Raw genomic sequence first — 27,134 nt, 5'->3', positions numbered from 1 at the left:
GCAGCAAAGACATCTTTCTGTGGTGTGGGCGCAGCCCATGTGAACCTGGGATCTAGAGGGCGGATGGGTGGAATTAGCAGTTTGATGCATCGAAGAAAGAATTTGACTTTCCCTCTCTCCTGCGGTGCCCAGGATCAGCACAGGTAGTGATTCCATGTGGAAGGTCCTTAAAGGTCCTTGCGTCACTTGCCATTCTAAGCAGGCCCTCCCCGCAGGAGAAAGATGAAATCAGGACCAGGTATCTCTTTCTAAACAATATGCACTTGCTCAACTACAAGATTTGGGCTTGATGCAGGAATCTCTGGGCGAGGTTAAGCAGGAGATCAGACTGGATGGTCATGATGGCTCCTTCCGGCTTTAAAATCTCTGAATTTCAGCTTGTGTTGGTGGAGCTGCCAAGGCCTCCACAGAGAAGGCAGCAGGGATAACAGGAGAAAGCAAACTAATCCCACTTCATTTCCTGTTACAAGGCAAATGCAGCTGCCGGGGGCTGGTGTTCTGATGGCTTTGTCCTGTTTCTACAGAGAGAATATTCTCGTGCTGGATATATTTTTTGAAGCACTCAACTATGAGACAATTGAGCAGAAGAAAGCATACGAAGTGGCAGCTTTACTTGGTAAGCGAAGATCTTATTGTATGAATTTCTGCCTTTGTGTATGGGCGTGGGTGGGAGGAGGGGTGTGTGTGCAGAATAGATGGCAGTGTGCAGGTGGGTGTGCAGGTTGAGTTTGCATACAGTATGTTTTTTAATGGCCTGGGAGATGACCCAGTGGTCTTGGAGAACTGGCAAAGTAACCACACCTGCTCTTCCATCATGGTCTGTGAAGGAGTCCAACTCACTGCATGTGCGCCTCCTTGTGGCTGGGTCTGGGAATTAGCTCTTGCCCCATCTGGAGCCCTTTCCATCAGTTGCTTGCACTGTGGCCCTTCTCTCTCTCCATGACTCAGGGTGCTTCCTCTTTGGCACTCAGCCCTCCGGCTAGATCACTATGTAGTCCGCCACTCCGCCCCGCCCTTCCAGGGTAACAAAGTCCCACCAGACAAGCTATCTGGATGCCATCTTTGGCAGTCTTCTGCTCAACTCCCGGCTTGGTGACACTTTCCCAGCGGCTGGTAGGGGAACCCAGGCCCACGTGCTACTCCAGGATCCAGCCCAGGGACCCTGTGACTAGCAAACCCAGATCTGCTCAGTCTCAGACCCTGTTGCTGTTTCCCTGGGCTCCTTCCTACCCTCCTCTCTGTCTCCTTGCCTATCTCTGGGCTTGCCAGCAGAGCTTCCTGTGCTCCCCATAGTTACTTCACCCTTCTCGGCCTTTTGCCAGACTCTCCAGTCCAGGGCAGGACCCCAGCATTTACTCTCCCCCGGACCTCCTCCTTGTCCCTGGCCAACTCCCGTTCCCTGTAAGGAGCAACTGCAGCCCCTTCCCTGCAGCCCCCTCCTGCTCTCATTTCCTGGCTTTATCATCCAAGCCCAGCTTCTCCCCCCAGCCGGGCTTTGTCTGAGCGCCCTGGCTCTCCTCCCAGTGCAGCATCTAAGGTTAATTGGTCCCTGCTGGACCCTGTTAACCCACTATGGGCTTGCATGGGGTGGACACCCCCTCACGTGGCCTGAAATCCATTTCTGGCTTTCCTGCCAACACCCAGTGGGTGAATGGCCCGGGCCGGGGAGCAAACCCCACAGGAGAGTCCATGCCTTGGCCAGCAAAGGTCAGTATGAGACCAGTCCCAGAGGAACAGGGCCCTGACCCCATCTTTGCTCCATGTAATCGCTACCGTATTCAGAGCCATTGGGACACGTGGCTGCTTCAGCCGGGTGTGCTGGTGGCACAGGGAGTTAGCAAGGCGCTGGGATGCTATTTGCTTCCAGGTGCCCCAGTCATTCGTGACTGGTGATTGTTACTCTTTAGGAGTCTGTGCATGACTGGGTGGGTCCCAGTCCCGTTCTTAGTGAGACCCTTGTCCTAATCGGTATTAATTGTCCGCCCGGGCAGAGAGGCCAGGGCTGAATGGGAGTGAAGTGCAGTGGTGCGGGCAGCTTGCCCTGCTCCTGCCCATTCTGTCCAGAAATACTGGACTTCAGTCTCCAGGGCTGGCAGCCCAGTGCCTTTCACCTGGGCTGAATTCATTCTACCTTTCCCGCCACCAAAGCTGTGACCCTGGGCCCCTTCACTCTGTGGTACTGAGCACATATGGGGTAGCAGACAGAGCACTAGCCCGGGACTCGGGAGCCCTGGAGTCCATTCTCTGCTCTGCTACAGAGCGCCCTGCATGACCTTGGGCAAGTCCTTTAGTCTCACTGCTATACCGCGAGAATTCCAGCCCTGCCCTGCCACACAGGGGAGGTTAGGAGGGCAACTGCATTGTGAGGTGCTCAGATATCGCAGTGCCAGGGTCATAGATAGAAGGGAAGCGCTCTGCATTGTTGTCTCTGTTTTCTGATGCACCGTATAGCTAGTTCGCTGGTATCCAGATATCCACCACCTGTCTCTCACGTAGCATTAGGTTATAAGGGCCTGATTTGGCACCAACACTTCTAGGCCGCTAAATTTGTCTCTTTAAATGAAGAGAGATATTCGGAGGTTAAATCTCCCAGAGGGAGGAGACAAATTGAAACTGGAGACTGGCTGCAAACTCGGATGGTGGTCGGGCTGCCGGAGAGATGGGGGAGCTTACCCACTTGAAATCACCTGTTGGCATCTGATTTCATTCCCATCCCTTGGTGAATCCTTTTAATTCTGGTTATTACAACTCCCAGCTCCTTCAGTTACAGGCAAGAGCCAGGACAGAATCAAGCGCTGCATTTCTTTTAACGCTGTCTGGCTTCAAGCAGACAGGCTGGCTGTGTGTCTCCCCGCCCCCACCTCCTCCGTGGCTCGCTGCTCAGAGCTGAAGTAGGATGCCACCCAATTTGGGGCCATTAGCATCTCTGTTCAAGAGAGGCCCAGGACTGGAATAGCGGGGGGTTAAGACAGGACGGAGGTGCATTGCAGAGAATGTGGGGTCTGCGAGTCAGCAGCCTCGGACATTAGCAGTGGTGGGGGAGGATTCGGACTGGGGATGCGGGGTTGCTGCGGGTCAGGTCCAAGTTGCGAGGGCAGAGCTGTGTGTGGAAAGCTAGCAGAGCATGTGCCCGTATTGTGCTTAGCTCTGGCTAGGGCTTTGAGTCCCTTGCTTTAATACGCTTTGAACTCGCCTGCCATTCCAGTTTAATCCCGTGGCTTTGGACGCTCCGGTCACAGGCCGCGGGGCGAGGGCGGCAGTTTTTGTCAGTGTTTCTCTGCAAACACTGAAACGAGTGGCGCGGCCTGAAATCTGCTCTCTGTGTTGTTCCAGCCAGACAAGTGAGAGGAGCTGGATTAAACCAAATATTTGCTGTCGACAAACGTCCTCCTGGTCTTAGCAGCCCTAATGCTAATGCATTGCCTCAGAGGAATCAGCCCTGCCAAAAACAGCCTGGCTGCAGTAATGTTCCTGCCGTAACCTCCCAGCACCCCACAGATCCTCAGGCAGTGTCTGCTGGGACCTACCCATCCCCCACTGCACCTAGAGAGCAGGGACCTGCCCCTCCCTCGCCCCTAGGCCTCACACAGAGCAGAGGGTCCTGCCCTCAAACTCCGCAGTCAGACGTGACTCTCAGCCAGCCAGTAAAACAGAGGTTTATTAGATGACAGGAACACGGTCTAAAACAGAGCTTGTAGGTACAGAGAACAGGACCCCTCAGTCAGGTCCATCTTGGGGAGGCAGGGAGGCCAGAGCCCCTCTGGCCCTCCCTCCATTTCCCCAGCCAGCTCCAAACTGAAACTCTCCAGCCCCTCCACTCCCTTTCCCGGGCCAGGAGGTCACCTGATCTCTTTGTTCCCCAGCACCTTCAGTTGGCACCTTTGTAGAGGAGGGGCCCAGGCCATTAGTTGCCAGGAGACAGGGTGTCCGCCATTCTCTGTGCAGATGGTATCACAAGGACCCTCTTGGGCTCTGCAACAATCACATACCCTGATCCCCCCACCTAGATACTTAAGAAATGCATAGGGGAAACTGAGGCACACACACAGTATTCAGAGAAAACATTAAGAACATTCCCACTTCTTCACACTGGCAAACCTGCCAACGCGTGGCAGGTGGCCCAAGCGGAGGGGTGGGGCCGAGGGATTTGGAATGTGGGAGGGGCTGGGGAAGGGGGTAGGGATGCAGAAGGGGGTATGGGATTTGGGCTGGAGGGCTCTCGGGTGGGGCCAGGGATGAAGGGTTTGGGGTGCAGGAGGGGGCTCCAGGCTGGGGGGTGTGGCCGAGGGATTCAGAGTGTGGGAGGGGGCTCCGGGCTGGGGCAGTGGGTTGGGGTGCAGAAGCGGGTACGGGATTTGGGCTAGGGCTGGGGATAAGGGGTTTGGGGTGCAGGAGGCGGCTCCAGGCTGGGGGGTGGAGTCGAGGGATTCAGCGTGTGGGGGGGGCTCTGGAATGGGGCAGGGGGTTGGGGTGCAGAAGGGGGTACTGGCTTTGGGCTGGGGCCGGGGATGAGGGGTTTGGGGTGCAGGAGGCGGCTCCAGGCTGGGGGGGTGGGGCCGAGGGATTCAGAGTGTGGGAGTGGGCTCTGGGCTGGGGCAGGGGGTTGGGGTGCAGAAGGGAGTACGGGGCTGGGGCTGGGGATGAGGGGTTTGGGATGCAGGAGGCAGCTCCAGGCTGGGGGTGGGGTCGAGGGATTCAGAATGAAGGAGGGGGATGTGGATTGAGGCAGGCGGTTGGGGTGAAAGGGGGGTGAGGACTCCATCTGGGGGTGCAGGCTCTGGTTTGGGCCTGGGGATGAGGAGTTTGGAGTGCAGGAGGGATCTATGGGTTTGGGGGGGGGCTCAGGGCTGGGGCAGGGGGTTGGGGAGCATGGTTGGGGCACAGGCTTACCTCGGGCGGCTCCCAGTCAGTGGCGCGGTGGGGCTAAGGCAAACTCCCTGCCTGTCCTGGCTCTGCACTGCGCTCCGGAATTAGCCAGCAGGTGGGGCCAGGAGGCTCCATGCGCTGCTTTCGCCTGCAGGCACCGCCCCTCCAGCTCCCATTGGCCACGGTGCCCAACCAATGGGAGTGCAGAGCCGGTGCTCGGGGCGGGGGCAGCATGGGGAGCCCCGTGGCCCCCCTCCCCGCACCTAGGAGCTGGACCTTCTGGCTACTTCCGGGGCGCAGCGTGGAGCCAGGACAGGTAGGGATCCTGCCTTAGATCCGCCAACTGGACCTTTAAAAGTCTGGTCGGCGGTGCTGACCGGAGCTGCCAGGGTCCCTTTTCCACCGGGCCTTCTGGTCGAAAACTGGCCACCTGGCAACCCTACTCGGGCTCTGTGTCTCATCAGGGGTCACCCGTTCATTTACAGATCAGGACGGTTTTAAAGGAGGAAACGTCCTTCAGTCTATTTTTTTCGGAGGGGGGGTGCTCTGAGTCAGAGGCATTGTGCCCCCTCCCTGCACCGGGGGGGGGGCACACTCTGAGCTCATGTGCCTGATCCCCCCTCCGTTCACCCGGCGTGAGGGGCCAGCCACAGCCCTCGGACCTGCTCCAACGGGCCGCACTGAAATCTCCGCCTTCGAGCAGGCCAAGGGCGAGTCCCACCCTGGCAGTGGCTTTCCTTGGCTTCAAGTTACCCCCCTGCCATCCCGAGCCCCCTGCCGCCCGCAGTGGGTTTTCCTGCGGCCGGGCTGCTCTCCTGTTGCTCTGATGAAAACGCTGCTTCCTTTGTGTTTGTCAAATCTCTCTCTTGCGCATGTGCTTGTCATTTCAAGCCCCCCCTCCCCTCCCGAAGCCCTTTCCCCCTGGCCGGTGCCTTTAGGCCGCTGCGCGTCGCCGTGGCGACTTGGATCGTTCCCATCCCGAACTCATGAAGGCCGCAAACCCAGAGATCGGTGACAAAGACTCGCGGCTACATATTTGGGGCAGGCTGCAGGGGCGCCCATCCCTGCCCCTCTGTTGGAGTATGGATCAGACACGGGGACCTGCTTCGCACAGACCTGGCCTTCCCATGCCGTTCTTTTTTGGCAATCGTCCATGGAGGTCTTGATCTCACTCTGAGTGATCTCAGACCTTCATGCGTCCGATAGCTCACATCCTTAAATTCGTCACCACGGGGCCCAATTTATGCTGCGGTCGCATTCTCGCCTCCTGTGGATCGCTCGTTCTGTGGTCCCCGTTAGGGTAGTATCTAAATGCTTCACCATCGCTTTGACGGGAGGCGGTGTGGATTAGTGCTAAAGCAGGGGACAGGGACTCAGGAAACAGGGGATCAAATTCCAGCTCTGCCACTAGTCTGCTGGGTGGCCTTGGGAAAGTCATGTCGCCTCCCCGTGCCTCAGTTTCCCCCTCTGTAAAAATGGGGACAATGATCCTGACTTGCTTTGCAAAGTGCCTGGAGATCCAAGGAGGATAAGAGCTGGGTATTATTATTATGGTTTTGGCCTGAAGTCACCCAGGAAGCCTATAGTAGCACTGGAAGTTGATGGCTAGTCTTCTACATCCAAGACTACTGACTTAACCACTGAACACCCAGCCGCTTGTATGGGCATTGCTGTGCCAACCTTAATCACTTACAAAGATTTTCCTAGGGCTCACTCCATTAAATCTGTCCTCTCTCTGACTCTCAGGAGCGACAAGGCAATACTGAATCTTACTGCTCTGCGCCTAAATGAAAATAAACTCAGTGTCGGAGTCAGTCCGAGGGAGCTCGCCCTGGGCAGAATTAGGTGAAACCCCGATCGATGGTGTTGCCTCCGTGCAATCGCTGAGCCACTGTGAAGAGCGGAGCCGTGCTTCGAATGGGGTTTGCTGCTCACTGAACTACACAGAGCCGGATAATTTCATTACGTTTGCTCGAGTTCAGTCAGAAATCACAAACAGGGCATAAAATATTCCTGGAACTGAAGGGGGGCAGCCGCTTTGATGTGAGAGGAAAAGAGAGAACCAGATTCGTCTCTTCACTGAAAAAATAGTGTTGGAAGTGGGGTTACTCCAGATTTATGCCAGCACCACTGAGATCAGTTTGACCCTAAGTCTGCTGAAGTCAGGGGAGTTACTCTGGATTTACTCCGTGGTAGTCGATGTCTGGCCCTAACTCCATTGAAACAGGGGGCGGGGGGGACGATTTTAGATCTATAGCCACTGCACCCTGCAATGCCTAATAGGACTCAACAGTTCTGGAACACCAAGCCAGGGCAAACCCTTCACAACCAGTGACTAGCGTGCCCTGTGAAGTGGGTATGGGGATGCAGCGGGATTATTGTATTTACCACTCATTTCCAGCTACTTCTGGAGTGAGACACAGCAGCTGTTTCCTACAGCACCCGGCAGCCGTACAAACCCGTTTAGCACAAGAGGTGAGTGCAAGTACCATGTTCATTTACAAGAGCTTGGAGTACTTGCTCAGGTCAGACCTAGCCCAGACCAGACCCCTGAAACCAATAGCTGCTCCCTTACAAAGGATATGGTGGGATCTTTAAGGAGCACAAACACGGCAGAGCTGAGTTTCACATTGCCCCCAGCAGACAGCACCTGAACTAACAGCGCCAGCTACTGCAGCCCCCAAAGCACTGAAGTTTCCTTGAATGTCCCCCATCAAGCTGTTTATTTAGCAAGAGCTAGCCGGCTCCCGGCACAGGTTGCTGCGGTGCCGTGGCTGTTGGGAGCGGCTGGAATTAGTGGCATCGTTGGTGAATTTTGTGGCTTTGCTCATCTCCCTCGCACTCATCTAAGGCTCCTTTTATAAACTGGAATCTCTCTTCTGCATTGTCACACTTTTTCTAAGGGATCCCAATCCCCCCACGTCCCACCTGCCAGCATGTCAGGCCAAGGATTCTTACTGCTCCCTTCCACCCCCGTTCTCTCTCCTACTCCCACGTCTCTGTTTGCAGAGGCTGCCGAGGAGCCAGCACCCAGCACAGGCTGTCTGTTTGCTGCCCACACTTAGCTTGGTACGTCCCCAGTACAGGGCCAAATCAGAGAGAGAGGCTGGGAGCAGAATATGCTTCGATACAAAAATCCTCTGGTAAATAGCAACCATGGCACAGTCAAATGATGCAAGCCCAGCCAGAGATGAGTGCCTCCCCGTATGTCTCCTGTATTTGAAAAGTCCTCCTTTCTAAACACGTGTAAACCGCACATACCCCATCCAATGTGTATTTATGAATCCAGCTCCCATGTTTCTGGGGAGGCAGATGGCTAGAGTGCGTCTCTTGTGCGGTTTTCAGGAGGATCTGAAAGGTCAGCATGTCACAGACTGAAACGTGAGCTGGAAAAGGTGGCGGCTTGACAGTCAAAGGCAGGCAGCTGTGCCCAGGGAGGTCTCCATCGCCCCCCGGTAAAGTCCTGTGCCAAGAACAAATGCTGAAGCTAAGCTGGCAGGTTTGACCTCAATTTCCTGAACAGAATGCACAATTTGTCACCCACGCGGTGTCTCGCCTAATGAATTACCTTTGCAGCCAAGCCGTGGAAGTCTCTGTTCCCAGCAGATGGGTCCCTCCCACAATCATTCTGCAAAGGGAAGAACGCCGGGGCCCAAAGACAATTCAAAGAGAGACATGCTGGGATGGAGGAGAGCCCAGAAATCCTGCACAGGCAGCGGAGCAGGACGGGCGTGATGCTAGCTGGTCAGCTCAGTGTTCGAAGGTTCAGCTGTAGCATGTAAACTCCATGGAGCTAGAGGTCTGCCAGCAGCAAAGCAGAAGTGAGGGTGGCCTGGTATGGGGGGTTGTCAATTTTGAGTCGAGGGCAGGGTTGGCCTTATGGATGGGTGCTGTGGGCAACCGCCCAGGGTGCTGTGGTCAGGGGGGCGCTGTGGTCACACACACACACACCGCACACACACAGAGCCAGCCCAAGGCCCCTTTAACCCTGAGGGCTGGGCCCAGAGCTGCGGAGGGGCAGGGCTGGGAGTGCCCCAGCCGGAGGCTCCTACCATGCGCCAGGCTCCAGCTGCTAGTCCTGGCCAGGCAGGTACGGGACTTTCTCTTCCCCAGCACGGGCTGTTCCCGGGGTCAGGTCAGACCCACCTCAGTGAACCTCTCCCAGCTGCAGGAAGCTCTGTGGCTGCTGGCTGGGAGCCCAGCTCTGAAGGCAGTGCCACCACCAGCAGCAGCGTGGACGTAAGGGTGGCAATATTGTGACCCCCCCTATGATAGCCTTGCGACCCCCCCCCCCACCACCTTTTTGGGTCGGGACCCCCACAGTTACAACACTGTGAAATTTCAGATTTAAATGTCTGAAACCACAAAATGTAAGATTTTTTAAATCCTATGACCGTGAAATTTACTAAAATGGACTGTGCATTTGGTAGGGCCCTATACATTACGTTTCATGTTCCTGTGTATAATAGAGTGGGGGAGGGCTTGTGAACTTAAAATATCCAGGTCTTGCCTGTGGCGTGTGGATAGGGTGACCAGATGTCCCGATTTTATAGGGACAGTCCCGATATTTGGGGCTTTTTCTTATACAGGCTCCTATTACCCCCCACCCTCTGTCCTGATTTTTCACACTTAGTCTCTGGTCACCCTGCGTGTGGATGCTAAAGATCACAAGAGTAGAGGTTTGGCCTGGTGCTGTACACAGGTTGTTTGCTGCTCTCCACCCCAGAGGCGGCTACATACCAGTGGAGGAGTACAGGTATTGCAGAGGCAGCTTGCACCGGGCTCCTTTTGGGCTGAAAGCTTCTGGACAAATTTAAATGATTAATGTGAGTTTGATGGACTAAATGTTGCCAGCGCTGTGCAAGATCTTATCCGCTACCCATCTGTTAGCGTCTGGCACACTGGGAAGGGAAGGCAGTGCCTGGGGGCTCTGCCAGGAGGGACCTTCATCCATGCAGAATGTCTCCCATCATTCTGTCATGAATTCTGTGATTGGCTAGAGACAGACGGGCAAGCTGTGCTCAGCCAGAAGGGCAGTTACGGCACAGCAGGGACTAGCGGATGGCCAGAGGCGAGCTTGGAATCAGGGTCCAGCAAGGGCTGTGCAGGGTTCCTGCCCCAGAGGAAGCTGAAGGAAGCATTCATCAGTCACAGGAGAGTAAAGGGGCTGTTCGGACTTTGCGTCTGGGGCCAGAACTCCAACCTCGTGTTGCTCTGATGCCAGAACATCTGGCCTGGCCTGGCCAGAATGCGGGGAGCAAGAACACGAGAGTGGAGAATGGTTCTGTCAGCTCACGGCTGAGAAATACTATACAATGGTATGGTGAGAGGTTTGGGGGATGCTAGGGCCCATGGTGTGGTGCCGAGGATGGACAGGCTACCTGCTCTCCACATGTCCTCACTGCAGGAGGGCGGGTTCGCCAGCCCTGAGGGCGCAGTAGCTACTTGTCGTAAGAAATCTCAGCCCGCTCTCGCTCTATTTCTCTCTGGGATCCCTGGGATGAAAGCCACTGTCTGCATGTGACCGATGGCTGCCTCTATTGCTGGCGTGTGTTGTAACAGTATTGTGTTTTCCTTAGAAGTCTGTACAAAGACCTCATTCCTAGGGGGAAAGGTTACTGATCTGGGCTGTGCTGGCTGCATTAGTCATTCCGGTCAGCACTGGGCACAGGCATTTACCTTCTGACCTCACAACCAGGAGCATTTTCCTGGCATCCACCCTGGGACCTTCTTCTGCCGTCAGAGGGCTGGCCTCCTTTGTGGTCTCCGTGTGATGAACTTCTGGAGCTGGCTTCTCTCTGGGTTGCGCATCTTCACCTGCTCCACGTGAGGGGTTTAATGTGCAAGATGGGGCAAGGTTCCTAAATGCAGAGTTTATTTGTGCATTCGGGTCAGCTTCTGTGGCCCATTCAGCCCTTGCCTTCCCTGCTCAGAATGTCAGCCAGGGCCAGTCGCAGTGTGATAGTTAGCGATGAGAATACTTGCTCGTAAAGCACTGAATTGAAAACACTCCCTTGTCTCATATGGATCATCAAACCCCATTGCATGTGAGCTCCCTTTGGCCGTGGCCCCATAGCCTGCCCCCTATTGCCAGCACACCTGATCATATAACGCTGTTATAAACAAGCAACAGTATGGCCGTACGGGGACGGAAAAACAATAAGCATTCGTTCCTGCTAGGCCATTAGCCAAGAGTCCAACCAGAGCTTGGCCAAAGCAATACTTCTTACAGTGTACCGTGAAGTTCACCATGAACCATCAGGAGACAACAGATTCTGCTGGCACAGACTCACCCCTGAGAGTTTAACCCTGGGAAATGCTACTGGCCCAGCAGATCGTAATCGCTGCAATTGGACACAGGTGACTCCAGCTGCTTGTGCTCCCCTGAGAGGATGCTCAGACAGGAAGAAGACTTCCTGGGCCATCTGAGAGCCATAGAACACAGAGGAGAAGGATTTTACTCAAGATAGTTCCTCATCTCCAAGAAGAAAGGAGGTGGGATCTCAGACAGCTAAAGGACGTCATCCACTGCTTGAGGTTCAGAATGACCCTGGCCTCTGTAATCCCCTTGTTAAACACTGGTGACTGGTTCACAGCTGTTGATTTAAAGGATGCTTGTGTCCACGTAGACATTCGCCCGGCACACAGGAGAACCCTACAGTTTTCTGTGGGCCTAGACCAGGGTTTCTCAAACTGGGGCCGCTGCTTGTGTAGGGAAAGCCCGTGGCGGGCCAGGCCGGTTTGTTTACCTGCCCCGTCCGCAGGTCTGGTCAATCGCGGCTCCCACTGGCCGTGGTTCGCTGCTCCAGGCCAATGGGAGCTGCTGGAAGCAGCATGGGCCGAGGGATGTGCTTGCCACTGCTTCCTGCAGCTCCCGTTGGCCCGGAGCAGCGAACCACGGCCAGTGGGAGCCGCGATCGGCCGGACCTGTGGACGGGGCAGGTAAACAAACCGGCCTGGCCCGCCACGGGCTTTCCCTACACAAGCCCCAGTTTGAGAAACCCTGGCCTAGACCTTACCATGCAGAGTACCCCCCCTTCAGTCTCTCAGTGGCACCCAGGGTATTCCTGAAGGTGTTATCGGTAGTGGCAGTGGTGTCAACATTCCCCTTCCATGACAGCCGGCCCCTTGCAGCGAAGTCATACCAAGAAGTACAGATAACAACCTCGCCCCTGCTCAGATCTTAGCTGCATGCTTAGCTCCTGCGCAGATTATAGGCTTTATTAGATTCCAGGCTATGAAGGAGTTCATTGCTCAGTGTCGGCTGAGGCCTCGGACAATGATATGAACCTGCCTCGTCCTCCTCAGTCACATGGCCTCGTGTATCTATCCCACACCCTTTGCAGAATTCCAGCTGTGATTCCTGCAGGCGTGGCTGTGACCAGGCTAAGCAGAGTCTGGACAAACCAGTCTCACTCCCCCACAGGGTACGTGTGTGCAGCGAGTGGCTGTGAAGCTCTGAGCCCAGGTCACCAGACCTAGGCTCGCGGAGCTTATCATAGAATATCAGGGTTGGAAGGGACCTCAGGAGGTCATCTAGTCCAACCCCCTGCTCAAAGCAGGACCAATCCCCAGACAGATTTTTGCCCCCGATCCCTAAATGGCCCCCTTAAGGATTGAACTCACAACCCTGGGTTTAACAGGCCAATGCTCAAACCACTGAGCTATCTCTCCCCCACTTATGCTGCAGCACTAAAAAAAGCTGTGTAAACATTACGGTTCAGGCTGGAGATGGGGCTCTGAAGCCTAAGGAGTGGGGTGGGCTTCGCAGCCCAAGCTCTGGTCCAAGTCGCAACTTAAAAGCACGGTCTACGCGGCCCCGCAAGTCCGAGTCTGTCGCCCCAAGCTCAGAGGCTCCCTGCTGCTGGCTGTCCAGGCTGTACCCATGTGGGTGAACATGTAGCACATGGTACTTGGACCCAGTTGCACATAAACCTTCTGGAGCTGCGTGCTGTACATGAAGCCTTCACATGATTCCTATCCTTTGCTCCGTCCTTGCCTGTTCAGGCCATGTAAGGCAGTTTATTACATCAACAGACATGGAGGGGCGAGGTCCACCCATCTTTGCATGGAAGCGCTCCATGTCCGGAACTGGTGCACTCACCACCAGATCACCCCCTTGGCAGTACCTTGGTTTGGTTTTGCACCCCCTCAGCAGCACATCTTCACAGGGTGCAGAACACTCTGGCAGACAGCCTCCATTCTTCCAAGGACCACGACTGATAAGAACAGAGCATCTTTCAGCACTGCAGATTCCCACGGCAGGATCCCGTTGCGTCTCAAGAGAACAAGAAAAGCCCAATGTCCTGCTCCAGTGAGGCTTCAGGCCAGAATTCCAGAGGGGATACATTTCTACTACAGTGGTTGGAACCACTGATGTACACATTTCCCACTGTCACTCTCTTTCATTGACTCCTGTGGGAGATCAAACAAGATGGAGCATTGGTGAGCATAGTTGCTCCTCAGTGGCCAATGCAGCTTTGGTTCCCCAGCATCCTCCAGATGTTCTCATGGCCATGTTCAGCTCTTCCCAGGCTCACTGACTCGGGACAAAGGCAAGATTCGCCCGCCAACCTTGCATCCTTCCATCTAACAACGTGGTATCCAGATGGGTGGAAAACCTAGAAGGGTCATCTCGGAGGCAGTACAATCCATCCTTGGCAGCAGCAGAAAAGACTCCAAGAGAAAATGCTACCCAGCAAAATGGAAAAGATTTCTTAGCTGGTGCTGGCATCATCAGACTTACAGAACATGAAATCCTTCAGGAAATCTAAACTGCTTGTCTCCTTTGCCAAACGCATAGGAGGGGAAGCTATCTCCCCACAGAGACTTACCAAATGATTTCAGGCTGCATCCTAGTTGGCTACGAGTTAACAGCGACCCCTCCTCCACAAGTTGTGAGGGCCCACTCGACCAGAGCTACACCAGTACATAAGAACATAAGAACATAAGAACGGCCGTACCAGGTCAGACCAAAGGTCCATCTAGCCCAGTATCCTGTCTACCAACAGTGGCCAATGCCAGGTGCCCCAGAGGGAGTGAACCTAACAGGCAATGATCAAGTGATCTCTCTCCTGCCATCCATCTCCACCCTCTGACAGACAGAGGCTAGGTACACCATTCCTTACCCGTCCTGGCTAGTAGCCATTAATGGACTTAACCACCATGAATTAAGAGAGAAGTAGCCTCTCTTCCGGATGCCCCTCTTCTGATTTGCAGAGAGGCAACGTGAGGCTCTGTCAATACTTTTGCAAGTTTGTGCAGCGGACACGTCCTTCAGCAGAGCAGTCCTCCAGTCTGTGATACAGCCGAGGTCCTCGCCACCGCCTCCTCAGTGATTGCTGCTTGTGAGTCACCTCAAGTCACATACACATAGGGACCGTCGCTCAAAGAAGAAAGCAAGATTACTTACCTTTTAGAGTAACTGGAGTTCTTTGAGATGTGTGGTCCCCATAGGTGCTCCACTTCCTGCCCTCCTTCCCCTCTGTGGCTGATCCTTACTGGTTTGCAGTAGAGAAGGAACTGGAGAGATGGTCAGTCCGCACGGCCTCTTATATTTATGGATCAGAGCACAAGGAGAAGGGCGCCAACGCGGACTAACACACTGCTAGTGAAAATCTTATGGCCTCAAACGCATGGAGCACATGCGCACCTCGAGTGGAATGCACGCAGGGACCATGCCTCTGGAAGAACTCCAGTTACTACACAAGGTAAACAGCGGCCTTTCCCATGACATCTCCAGGTCTAGGGAAGTGGATCAGAAGTAGAGTCCTGACAATGCAAACAGAAGTAGGGAACACATAGACAATAAAAGGATAGTCTGGGCGTCAGCTTCAGCTCCACTGACAGTGATGGGGAGGGCGACCATTTTGGAAAAAGGGCAAAACTTCACAAGCTCAGAGGCAGAAATCAGAAATTCAGGGGAATTATTTCAAAGAAGCCCTGATATCCCAGGACTTGTGATGAAATCACAGGAATGGTTTTATGGACAGTGGGAATGCATGAGCCTATGTTGTCTCGTCAGCTCCCAGACGGATGTAAGCAGGAAGCCTACTGGAGGGACGACTGAAGTGCCTCCTGTCATGAATGCAGAGCCCATATGGCCTCCCCAGTCATTGGCTACTCCTGTGGCCAAGTCAGCACCCCTGGGGTTCAAGAGATACTCCGAAGAGAATAGACAGGCCTGAGGTTCTCCCAGCAAGTCACCCAACGGGCAGGACACCAGAGCCAGGAGCGATAGTGAGGAACTGAGGAGACGTTACAAGAATCATTCTCAAACGAGTGAGATGATTAGATTCCTTCCCCCAGAGCTTTGTCAGAGCCATGAGCGTCAGCTAGGGTGAAATTGATTTTATTCCTCCGTTTCCTCGGAGCAGCCGCGAGCTGAGAGGTACCTGGCCAGGAACCAAGTGGTCCTTCCTTAGAGGTTTTTAAGGTCAGGCTTGACAAAGCCCTGGCTGGGATGATTTAGTTGGGGTTTGGTCCTGCTTTGAGCAGGGGGTTGGACTAGATACCTCCTGAGGTCCCTTCCAACCCTGATATTCTATGATTAGATCGGCGGGCAGCTGGCTTTAGGGATGTGGGGAGTAGATTCTAGGACTCTGGGATGGGTGGCCCCAGCTCCAGAGCGGGAGGCGGAGAAGGCCATAGGGCAAGAGGATGGGAGGAACCAGCAGGGGCAGGGAGGCAGCATTTCCAACACCCTGTATTGCCCTGCAACAGCAATGCTGTCAGAACGTGCCGTTGGGCGCTGGGCTGCGATATTATAGATGTTGTTTCTCTACTAAACTAATACGGCATGTTCTGTTCACGGATGCTTTACTCCTGCAGCTGAATGACAGATTGGGAACATACAGTCAAATTACCTCCAGCTGCATCCCTTTGCTTCCTGTGTATTCCAGCAAATACAGTAATGGGGAAGATGATTAATCAGTTATCCACTTCGCCTCCTACTTAGTGGATGAATCTCTCCTGGGTACTGGCAATGGAAGAACTACAGGAAAGGCGCCCGTATCAGTGGCTCGCCATGACCCAATGTTCTTGCACAAGAGCTATCTATCTCTAAGCATATTGGTCTCTCTGCCTGTGACTGCAACTGCTGGGAAACATTGTTTTCCCAGTGTAACTTACCGGGAAAACGATCAGTTTGCGGCTTCATCGGAGGCTTGTTTGGGCTAGCTTTGATGTTCATACAGCAGGAGGTGAACCAGGACACTCCCTTAAGTGACAGAACACACTGCTTTGAAAGCCAGGAAGATGATAGCCGTAACTATCAAGCCATTCGCTGTCAAGATGAAGCGAAATCTGGGTAACGCTCATTCGCATAATGTTAACAATTGGACACTGGTCTCACCCTCTCCGGTCCAACTGCAAACTACTCGATCTGCACCCCCTCCCCTTCCCCGCCTGGCTGCTAGAGTAGAAAACAAAGCAAGGGAGATTGCACATGGGGGCAGAACTGCATGTGCTGATCACACCTGCCTTTGTTGGCTGCTTTAGCTAATTGTGCTTCCAGCCGCTGACAGCTCCTGGGCCCTCACCTTCGCTTACCAAGCTAGCGGTTAATATGGTTTCTGTTATTTTGGGCACTCTGCAGAGACACAAGCACTGATCTGATTGGCTAATGCCCGTCTCTAGTCCCCCTCACTGAGATAGCTGAGCACCTCACATTCTTTAGCCTCCAGCACCCCGATGAGCACCACAGAGTGACATGCCCCAGGTTACACAGGCAGACTGTTGCAGAGCAGGGAGCTGAACACTGGGTTCTTAAGTCCCAGGCTACTCCCCTAACCACTAGACCATCTTTCCTCAGCTGGGGGAAAGGGTTGGGAGAAATTGGTGAAAATCTTTTTCATGGAAATTAGTGTGAACATTTCTGACCCTTTGGTTCACCTGACTTTGCACCCAGGTGCACTTCCATTTTTTGCCACGTTCGGGAAGACTGAACCTGCCCAAAGCCCTTTGGGAGGAAAAGGCGCCCTTGTGAATATTGGCATGTTGTCAGAATGTGCTGTTGGGCGCTGGGCTGCGATATTATAGCCCTAGCGGCCTCCTGGCCGGATGGCGAGAGCTCAGAGCACATGTAGCACACGTGTAACACCATGTACTTAGCCCTCCCAGTGCTCTGGGACGTGAGTCATGGAAATCTCACTGCCCCCTTTTTGGCGACAGGCAAACTGAGCTCAGAGTCTTGCCTGAGATCTTGCAAGTCTGTGGCCATATTTAAAACCCACATCTCTTGCATCTCTGCCCATTGTAGCATCCAGACAAGAGCGGATGCCATGGTTAGTCCCATGCAGAGTTACTCTGGGCTGGTTCCAATCAGGCTGTGTGATGCAATGCCAGAAATGCCCAACCTGGTTAGGGACATCGTTCGCTGGTGGCCTGGGGGAAAACAGTGGGAGTCCAGTAGGGAAACCTCCTCCATTTGCAAAGGAAAAAGAAGTCAAACAAAAATAGACCTGCAAGAGCAAAGGTGAGTTGGAGTCTTTGCTTTAGTAGAAGCACAATGGGACTGTTTTGCTCTTTCCCCACAACTTGACCTTGGGTGACTGGACAAACACAGAGGGCGGCACTCCCGGAAACGCCCCAGGCACCCTCTGTCCCTCCAGTGCCTCAGCTGTGGAAATGCTTGCACCGGGCTCAGCTCAGCGTGGCCTCTAGGTCTTTGGGAGGATTGCAGATCCTTTAAGCCCTTTCCTCTGCTGTTACCATCTCTCTCCACGTCTTCTAAGTAAATGACTAGAGCCTACCGACCCTGCAGCCTGGAAAGTGACTCAGGCTGGATGCTAATAAGGGTCCGTTGACAGATTGATGCATTCGTTGATGAGATATTCATGCGGTTGTTGTCACTGGGTTCTGCTGCTGGATCCATGCAAGGCTTGGCGGCTGGTAAGGGCAGGCGGGCAGAGAGAGATGCGGTGGGGCTTTCTGGAACAGCAGGGCTCTGTTCTTGACAGGATTCATGCAGCTTCAGGGCTGGGTGAGGCAGTAGGCTACAAAGCCCTTTGTTTCTAGGGGCCAAGGCAGCCTGTTGCAGTGGCCTATATGACATGAGTTAGTGTTGTCAGTCGAGGTCTCCGTGCTCAGGTACCCGCAGTGCAATCGTCCCCTTTGCTAGCCATTGTGCAAAAGAACCTGAAAAACCAGGGCTTGTAAAGCGCTGCTAGAGAAAACCACAGGCCCTGTTCTGGAGCGCCATCTGCTGGCACCATAGCTATTTACCTATATATCGGTAGTGAGCACTCCTGTAACTGAGATCTAGAAAGAAAGTGGGCCACGGGGACTGCATTCCACCCCTAGACGGTGACATTCCCAGGGCAGGGGTAGGAGGCAGCGTGACCGTCGCTTGTAAGGACACAAGATTTCCACCTGCAGGTCTGTCAGCCTGCACCACACCCCCTTTAACGTGTGGCAGGAGAGGTTCAGTTGCTAAGACCGGAGTCTTGTTTGTTTAGGAGCATTTTGCCTTTAGCCTTCCCCTCCAGTCAATGTCCCGTGTTGTAATATTTCCCCATGCTCTACCCCAGCCGTCCCTACCTGCGCTGTAAAACAAACTGTGTAGCCCCGTTGACAAGTCACTGGAAACCGCTTCCTATCTGGGGAGTCGTTCCATCTTTTCTTTCCTTCCCTCGTCCCCGGCAACTAGCGGGCGAAGGTTTGAAACCTGATGGGCTCCCCTGCGGGACACAATGCCCCTGATCCTTTGTCACGTTGGATCACTAGTGTGTTGTGGAGTTTTTCTAGCAAATGTAGCTTTTTTCTCCTCTCAGCACCTGCTGACTGGAGCAAGAAGCCGTGCTCGCACTGTGAGTGCCACATGCAATATCACGTCACCGTCATGTCAGCCTCAGGGGAAACCTTGACAGAGAGCGCTGTGGAAATTCTGGCTTTGTGTCTCCGGGGATTTCATTCTTAGCCAGCAGAGAGAGCCTCTAATTGATGCTCAGAAAATCCCAGATAAGACATAACTGATGGGTACCCATCCGCATTCCCTGAACACGTTTCTTTGACAGCATGTGAGTAAAACGAGCTGTTTTCTTTCCCTTAGGTGACATTGGCGGTCAGATGGGATTGTTTATTGGTGCTAGTATCCTTACAGTACTAGAGCTCTTTGATTATATTTACGAGGTAAGATCTCCCCTTCTGTGTTCCTCATTCCACCGCTAGGGAGCGTGAGTGCTGTGTGATTGAGTGAGTCCGGGTGCTGGGAACTCTGCCCTGTGGACAGACCCTCAGCCAGGCTTGGGTGCAGGCGAACACCTAGCGAGAGCCCCAGCTGTGTTGCTGCCCAGGTGCTTGTAGTTTGGCTGAGATTCACTCCTGTTCAGAAGCTTTGTCTCAGGGGGTGACGCTCCCCCAGGAGCCCTGCCACCCCCTCCCTTCACCGCTTGCCTTTGTGCCTTTCTCACAGTCATCTGCATGGGCCAGCATGGTTTCATGCTAGGTCTACCTGGGGCAGCCCTCTCTACGCCTCCATCAAGGAGGCCGGGTCCTCGGTCCTCCCATGGAAGGCCAGCGCCCTAGGGACCTCGGAACTGATCAACCGGGTCAGAACCAATGCCCTGTCTCCAGCAGTGGTTGGTACCAGCTGCTTTCGAGGAAGGTGCAAAATCTGCCATAATGGGAAATGACGGAATAACCAAGCCCTGGTGGAAGTTCCTTCCTGACCCCCACTTCAGCTTCCATCCTGAAGCAGGAGGGCTGTGTCCCTTGTGTAGTTTTATCCCATCTTGTGTAAGTGACACATCACGTCAACGCTGATGATCAAACCAAGAGCAAGGGGTAGCATTGCACCGACGTTTGTAACCCTGGTGCCTGTCGCCTCCCTGCTTCCTGGTCCCAAAATAGCTGGGGATGCAGTCGCAGTGCGGCAGGAAGGGGGCTGCTCCCCTCAGTATCAATAGCATTCCCTGGCAAGCACAGTCTGCAGCTGTGAACATGTTGAAAGCGTGCTCCTCCCCGGCGCCCTGCCCCACACGGGCTGTGCCAGCGCCGTCCCCTCTCCCGGGCAGTTTGCTGGGCATCGTCTCCCTTGGACTAGCAGCTTCTGTCCCTCAACGCACACTCCCTCCACAGCTCCTCTCGCTTCCTCTCCTCCGCAGCATGACAGACTCAGCCGCCCCGACCCGCACGGGAGCCATGGCTGCCTGAGAGGCCTCCGCATTCCAGCGAGAGGTTCCCCAGAATCCTCTGCCTGCTCCCTGTGTGCCATCCCTTCACGGGCACAGGCTGCCTGCTAGCTCTGTTCCCCCAGTGCCAAACCCCATGCAGAGCCACAGGCCTGTCCTCTCCTGCACCACACTCACATCCACCCCCCCCACACCCCAGCAAGGCGCTCAGCTGGGTGAGGCTGGCCTGCCTTTCATGCCCAACTGCCAGAAGATACATGCTCTGTGTGCACCCCAAACCCAGGAGAATGGCAGCCCGGCTCCCCGCAACAGCTAATGATAGTGCTTTGCCTGTCTCTAGCGTTCTCCACCCGAGGACCTCAAAGCACTCTCAAATCGTTAGCGACTTTAGCCTCACAACCGAGAGAATAGCATTATCCCCAGTTTACGGATGGGGAAACTGAGGCACAGGAAGGGACGTGACCTATTCACTGTCAAACAGCAGGGGTGTAGCAGAGCTGGGGGGAGACCCCAGAAGCTCCGATCCCCAGGACCGTCTCTCACCTACGACACCGGACTCCTTCCTCTCAGGAGAGGAACGGAAGACGTTTCAGTAGGGGGCGGGGTGGGTTAATGAAGTGGAGGCAGCGGGGCCCACTGGTTCAGAGGGAATGGCCACAAGGCAGCATGGAGGGAGCAGAGACCGGGGGAGAGATAGCTCACGGGTTTGAGCATTGGCCTGCTAAACCCAGGGTTGTGAGTTCAATCCTTGAGGGGGCCATTTAGGGATTGGGTGCAAAAATCTGTCAGGGGGTCGGACTAGATGAGGTCCCTTCCAACATCTATGAAGGGGAGTCTCTCCAGGCAGGTTGAGGAGAGGGAGGGGAGCTGGCCTTGCTCTAAGGGAGGACTGGCAAAGGGGCTACTGGGAAGGGATCAGGGCCTACCTAGACCAGCCTCTTCATCCATAGCTGCCTACTTGCTCATTGGTCAACGTTTACTTCAACCAGACATGGGGGCAGATGGAAAAAAAACAAGCTTTGTCCTGTCCCACCTGGCTGGGTCATGCCCCTGCCAGGGCCTGTTCAGGGGAAGCTTCTCTCCACCATTCAACCCAGGCCTCGTTTACCACCCACTGAGTGCTAGATTAACAGTTACCTTTGCGCTGTGGGGCTGCTGGCTGGGTACCTCTGAGGACCCTGCGCTGCACAATGGCACAGTGCCGTGTGGGCAGACTGGGGGCATAAAGTGGAGCCCCTGGTGCTCAGAGTCTTTTGACAAAAGTCCTCCCCTCCACCCATAAAGGTTTCATGGCTGCCCAGGGCACCATGGTCACCAGCTGTTCCCAGGCCAGGACAGAACTCAGGAACAGAGCGGTGGGGCTGGGGGCGGAAATGTACAAACAAAAGGTTCGTTCACTGGAAAGTGCAGTGTCAGGGCAGCTGAACGTATTCGCACGCTCGACAACTATGAGCCGCAGGCTTTCGACCACCCCAGAAAAGTCTGCTAATGTTGGGAGCGTCAAACCCAAATGTTTCGTTCCGACCCTTGGCCACTTGGACAACAGCAACTGAGGGATTCACAAGATGGCAGCAGCAGCTTCTGCTGGAAGCTTCAGACCTGCGGTGAGGGCGCGCCGCCAGGCTGGTGGAACTGGGCTCCAATTCCCTTCTCGGCCTGGGGGCATGGAGGGATTCGAACATGTGTTCCCCCCGTGCCAGGGCAGTGCCTTAGGGTATGGGCCCTTTGTGTCCTGGGCTGGCTCGCTCTCTTCTCTTGAAGCTGTCCCACCTTTCATAGAGAATGAAACTACTGTTGGAAACGGGACGTGAATTTGGGTTTCCCTCATCCTGGGGCAGCGCCCTGAGCACCAGGTTAGAGAGTCATTCTCATCCTCCTCGGGCCAGTGCCAAGCCGCTGTCGTCATGGGCGGGGGTATACGAGGCCAGGGGAGGCCTCCCCAAACAGGATGCGGCACCAGCCCGCCATCTTTGGCGCGCTGCTACCGAAAGGGCGGCCAGGCCGTATCCCCACCTGCGCTCTGCCCCTAGGCCCCGCTCCTGCTCGTCCTCTTCCCCCGTGGCCCTGCCCACGCTGCTCCTCTTCCCTCTTCCCCCATCCTGAGGTCCTGCCCATGCTCCACCTTTTCCCCGAGGACCCCCAGCCCTGCTGCTCACGCCTCTCCCATCCCTCCCCCAAGGCAACCCTGCCTGCTGGGAAACGACGGCCAGGTGGCCTCGAGGGAGGGGGTGAGGAGGTGCAAGTGGCAGGTGGGGGGGGCTTCGGGGAAGGGGGCCAAGTGGGGCTGGGCCTTGGGATGGAGCAGGGGGCGGGCCATGGGCCAGGCGCCAGGGGCCCCTCCTGCTTCTAGGGAACGTCCAGTGCTCACCTCCAGCCTCCCCAAATGCAGGAGTCATGCGCTACCATGACTGGCATCGTGAACAACCACGACTTGCTGCTCTATATGGCGGCAGGTGGTCACTGGGCTAGGGACAGCGAGTGCCCAGGTGGGAGGAGCACCCTGCCCTGTTAGCCCAGGCTTGCTGCAGGCCGTGGTTGTGAGGCGCTGGGACCAGGGGGCATTATTGATTTGTGGATACAGTACAGTGCACTGCGGAGCGTTGTCCTCTCAAGAATCCTGGCCTTAAAAAAGTCTTTTGGGCCCTCCAGCACAAGTATGTAAACACATTAGCCAGATCGGTGGCAATTGCTTTCCACTTGGCACCTTTTACAGCTAACGTCATTGAGGGTTGGAAACATGTTGCCGTAGAAATTCATCTGGACGAGGACACTGTGAGCGGGAACCTCTGGTCCTGAGGGAAATCAAATCCAGAGATGTGCAGCGGCACATTTGGTACCTTCGCTGCTTCCCTTTCCCTGATCGGGTCCCTCACAACCGTGACCTTTCCCTGCGTGGAGGGAACCCCTGCGATGGTCCCTGTCATGGAGCTGCCGGTCTCCTCTGATCACTGCAAGGAGGGGGATTGTGAGCGGGGCAGAGAATTGCTGCGGGGAACTGAGAGATTGGAAGGATTGGAGAGGAAATCAAGGCTCACAGGAGTGACTTGCAGCCCCCCCATCCCTGCCAGTCAGCACTCCACTGTCGACAGAGGCGGCTCCTTGCTTAATTCTAACAGTGCCTTCATTGGCCCATGCAGCACCAGTTGGAGCACACTCCTCTCCGGGCACACAGATGCCCGGCAGAGCCTGTGGTGTCAATGCCTGCCACGGCCACAAGGTCATGCCCCTGCTGATGCTGTTCCCCACTAATCCCCCACCCCAATACCTTTTACTCTGTCCCAGAGCTAAAATTCTCATTGAACATTTCCTGGAGCACACCATGCCCCCCTCCCAATTCTCCGCAGGGCATGCTGGGGCTCAGGGCTTCAGCCCTTCAGATCACACCCAGGTTCGGGACTCCAGCCTTCAGCCGCAGGGCCCCGCGGACCCCCTGAAACCAGCTTGTGGGTCCCCAGAGGGCCGCAGACCCCCGGTTGAGAACCGCAACAGCATCAGCCTGGAGTCAATGTTTGAAAATACTTACCAGAGCTCGGCTCCGGACAGCTCCGGCTGAATTTAAGCCCTGCGCTTTCCTTTGTGCAAGAGGCTCTTAGGGAGCAGAGAGCGAACTCAAAATAAAAGTCTTTGCGCCTCCCTGTCACGGGTTCTAATCCAGCCTCAGGTGGGAGTGACGAGAAGCTGCCATTGGCCGGCTGCTCCCAGACCAGTGGGAGATAATAAGAACAGTTAGCCCTTTCCATCAGTAATCTCCAAGCACTGTACATCAGAGTTCCACTTTGGGTTATTTCTTTTAACGGGGGGAAAAAAACTAACCAAGATTCCCCCTTGGCATCACTTCTCCCCTCCTTCACCCTCTCTGTTTGTTCTAGTGAATATTGTGCCGAATCAACAGCACTGGAGCCCAAATCCAATATCATTATCCCCATTTTACCAATGGGGAAAATGAGTCACAGAGCAGGGCACGTGATTTGTCCAAAGTCACGCAGCAGCAGATCCAGGAACAGACCGGGTCCCAGGCAAGTGCTCTCTCCACCAATCCACACTGCCTCGAAGATGAAGTTTCTGTCTGGTTCCCCACAGGCAAGCAACCACCTTGTTCCAGAGAGAAGATGGGTTTGTGATTGTAACCCAGGCCTGGGAGTCAGGACACCTGGCTTCTATTCACGGTTCTGCCACAGCTGGGCACACTCGCTGGGCACATCACTCGGTGGCTCAGTCTGATTTGTTGACACCTGCAGAGGGAGCTGAAATCGTGGTGTGAATATGCCACGCACGTGTGCAGAGCGTTGTTCTTATCACAGCACCTGGCCCTGCTCAGTGTCCCGTTGCCTAGCAGATGCCAAGGATTAGAGCAGGCCATGGCAAAGCGCCTGGAAGGGCAGTGTGTGGGGGAAGCTTTCGCTGTGCCCCATCTGGGGCGGGATCAAGGATTTTGGTCTCCAGGGCTGTCGATCCAGCACACAGTTCACTAGAACAAACAAAGCAAGAGGCTGGAGGGGGCCGAAGAGACTCAAAGGGGGAATCTTGGCAGGTTTCTTTCATTAAAAGAAATAAGCGAAAGTAGAATCCGCTGAGCCATGAAATATACCGGAGTGTATGTGCAGCATCCAGAAACCGTGGCCGGGTCAGCACAGAGCAGCTCTCTGCAGTGAGGGGAATATTATTTCATGTCTCTGCCTGCGATGAGCGCGTCCCCTTTTTAATATCACTGGTGCCTCGCTTGAATCGGCTAGGCGGAAAAAGATGGAGCGCTCGCTTTTTTTCACAGGAAGTGCAATTTGTGCTGCAAATGAAAGAAGTGGAGAGAATTCCAGACACTCGGGTGGGGGGTTGAGGTTTGATATTTCATCCACCCCGAGGGCCTAATGGACCCACGTATAACATCCTCCGCATCACGTCCACGTATTTAAAATGGGAACCAAAACATCAGGTGCATAAGGTCTGGAACGTTTCAGCAAGAGGTCGGGGTGGTGGGTCTCAGCTGTGACCCTTCTGCCAGGGTGTGTGTGGGGTCTGGAAGGAGAAGTGACCCGACTACTGAGGGGCACCCAGCACGGCTGGCTCTTCTCCGCCCTCTCAGCAGCGGGCTCAGAGGCATGGAGACTCAACTCACTGCTACAGGGGTGTCCGTTCAGCACAGGGACACATTTATGGAGGAAACCAGCCCAGGCTGTGCTGAGCGGTGGCACCTTCCATCTGTCGAAGCACCCGGCAAGGATCAGTCGGGGCGCTGTGCAAAGGAGAAGGGGCAATCTCCTCATCCTTGTTTTACAGATGGAGACAAAGCCGGATCCGAGGCTCAAGTGACTATCCCAGGTCCCAACTCTAGGATAGAACCCAGATGTCCTAATGCCTCATCTGGGCCCCACCCAGTCCAGTCAAAGCCACCAACATCTCCCCTGGTGGAGAGCTTTACGTCCCCACTACCCCGAGTCCCCCATGTTTCACATCCCCAGCACCACCCGGGAACAGAGCATCTGCCCGTGTCGCCAGCTCCTAAGAGCAGCGAATGAGTCGGGCTGTCAGGCCGCATCGCGGTGGTTTTAGTGTCCACTTCGCTAGCGTGCAGACTGGTGGGATAGACGCTTCATCCGATGAGTCGTCTCAGAGCGAAGCACCTGGCCAGCCCACGCGTGCTGGGCACAGACCCTGCCTCAGCCGGACAACCCTGACATTTCCTAGGGGCCAGGCCCAGGCTGGCCTCAGTGTACACAGCAGAGGGAGGCATTTAACCCTCTGGTTCCCTGCATGTTCCATCCTTCCCACGCCCTCACCGCTACCTTCCTTCATCCTGTCTCCCTCCACGTCTCTCGGAGCAATGCCCTGCACCCCCGTGAGCCCCCCAGCCTCTGCACTTCCGCATGCACCTGCATCGTGCCCTGCTGCCCAAGGGGGCACCCACTGCTTTGCGCCCCAGAGACAAACTGGGCCCCTGGCTCCATCCTGCTGTGGGGCACCGACGCCGGAAGATCGTTTCAGCCACCAGCCATGCCAGTTCACACCGCAGCCTTTACAAGGGGACAGCTGGGCTTAATTCTGGAGTCTCCCCCTCTCTGCCACCCCATCCTCTGGAACTCGACTGCCTCTTCCACCTCCTCTCCACAGGGGGGCAGTGTAGCCCTAGGGGCGGGATGCCGGTATGGGAGCCAGATGTCCTGGGTTCTAGTCCCAGCTCTGCTGTGGCTTCTTTGCCTGACGTGAGGGGAACTCCCCCGGTACAGGGGGCCACCACGAACCCGCAAACCAGGCCTTTGCCATGCATAGGCCTCATACTGGCCTGATTTCACCCAAGCACACGCACAGCTCCCCCTGAGCGCAGTGTGCGTTCAAGTCAGGGCACGGGCCTCAGTTTCCCTCTGCTGTGAAATAGGGATAATGATACCCACTTTACAAAGCATGTTGCTGATATGTTCACCACACACAGCACGAATCCAAGCAGGCTGACTTGTGTCCAGCCCTGCTGTGGGACAAATGGGGTCTCTCCCCTGGCGATGGGTGTATCGGATATGGCTGGGAGCAGCCTTTTCCTGCCTCAGAAAGGGAATTTCATAATCTTAGAGCACTTTCACTTAGAGCTGAGCAAATAACAGGGTTTCCGTTTGGGGGCCAAACCACAAACTCTGAAAAAAATCCAGTTTGAGTCAAACCAAACCACATTTTTTCATCAAATCAAAAACACGCAAACTAAAACAATCATGTTGAATTGACGGAAATGTTTCGCGTCGACTCGACACTAATTTTGTTTCAAGTTTTTCATCTGGATTTTGTCCATTTCAGGTGGTTTTCACCCTTTCCATTTTTTGGGGGGGAGGGGGCTTAATCGAAACGCCAACTCAGCGCAAAACACTGAAATATTTCAAACTGAAAGTGTCTCGACTCTTTGGGGAGGAAAATTTCCCCAGCTGAAACTATCCACCAAATTCTGTATCGGGCTCTAAAAAAAAAAATGCACTTTTCAGTGAAGAAAAAATTAGGCGAAAAAATTCCCCCCCACCTCTAATTTCATTAACATCCCATAATAGCCCACTGCAGGGCTCTCCCTGCTCGGGCTTTGCACTGCATCCTTCACAAGGTGATCTACGGGCTTGACCTGGCATCTTAAAACTCTGTCTTGGGACCCTAAATCCAGAGAGCAGC

At 54.8% G+C, this 27,134-nt stretch overlaps 1 protein-coding gene across 1 annotated transcript in view; it reads left to right on the top strand.

Moving 5' to 3' along the window:
- Window positions 1–27,134, top strand: part of LOC128829279 (acid-sensing ion channel 2-like) — a 357,293-nt gene that overhangs the window by 318,137 nt on the left and 12,022 nt on the right. The window contains exons 7-8 of the mRNA XM_054014616.1: window positions 525–616; window positions 18,917–18,996. Coding sequence (XP_053870591.1) covers window positions 525–616; window positions 18,917–18,996 — 172 coding nt within the window. The remainder of the gene's footprint in view (window positions 1–524; window positions 617–18,916; window positions 18,997–27,134) is intronic.

This window comes from Malaclemys terrapin, chromosome 25, assembly GCF_027887155.1.
Source record: "Malaclemys terrapin pileata isolate rMalTer1 chromosome 25, rMalTer1.hap1, whole genome shotgun sequence".
NCBI classification, from domain to species: Eukaryota; Metazoa; Chordata; order Testudines; family Emydidae; genus Malaclemys; species Malaclemys terrapin.
Note: the sequence above shows the minus strand (reverse complement) of the source record. Positions and strands in the feature narration are given on the sequence as shown.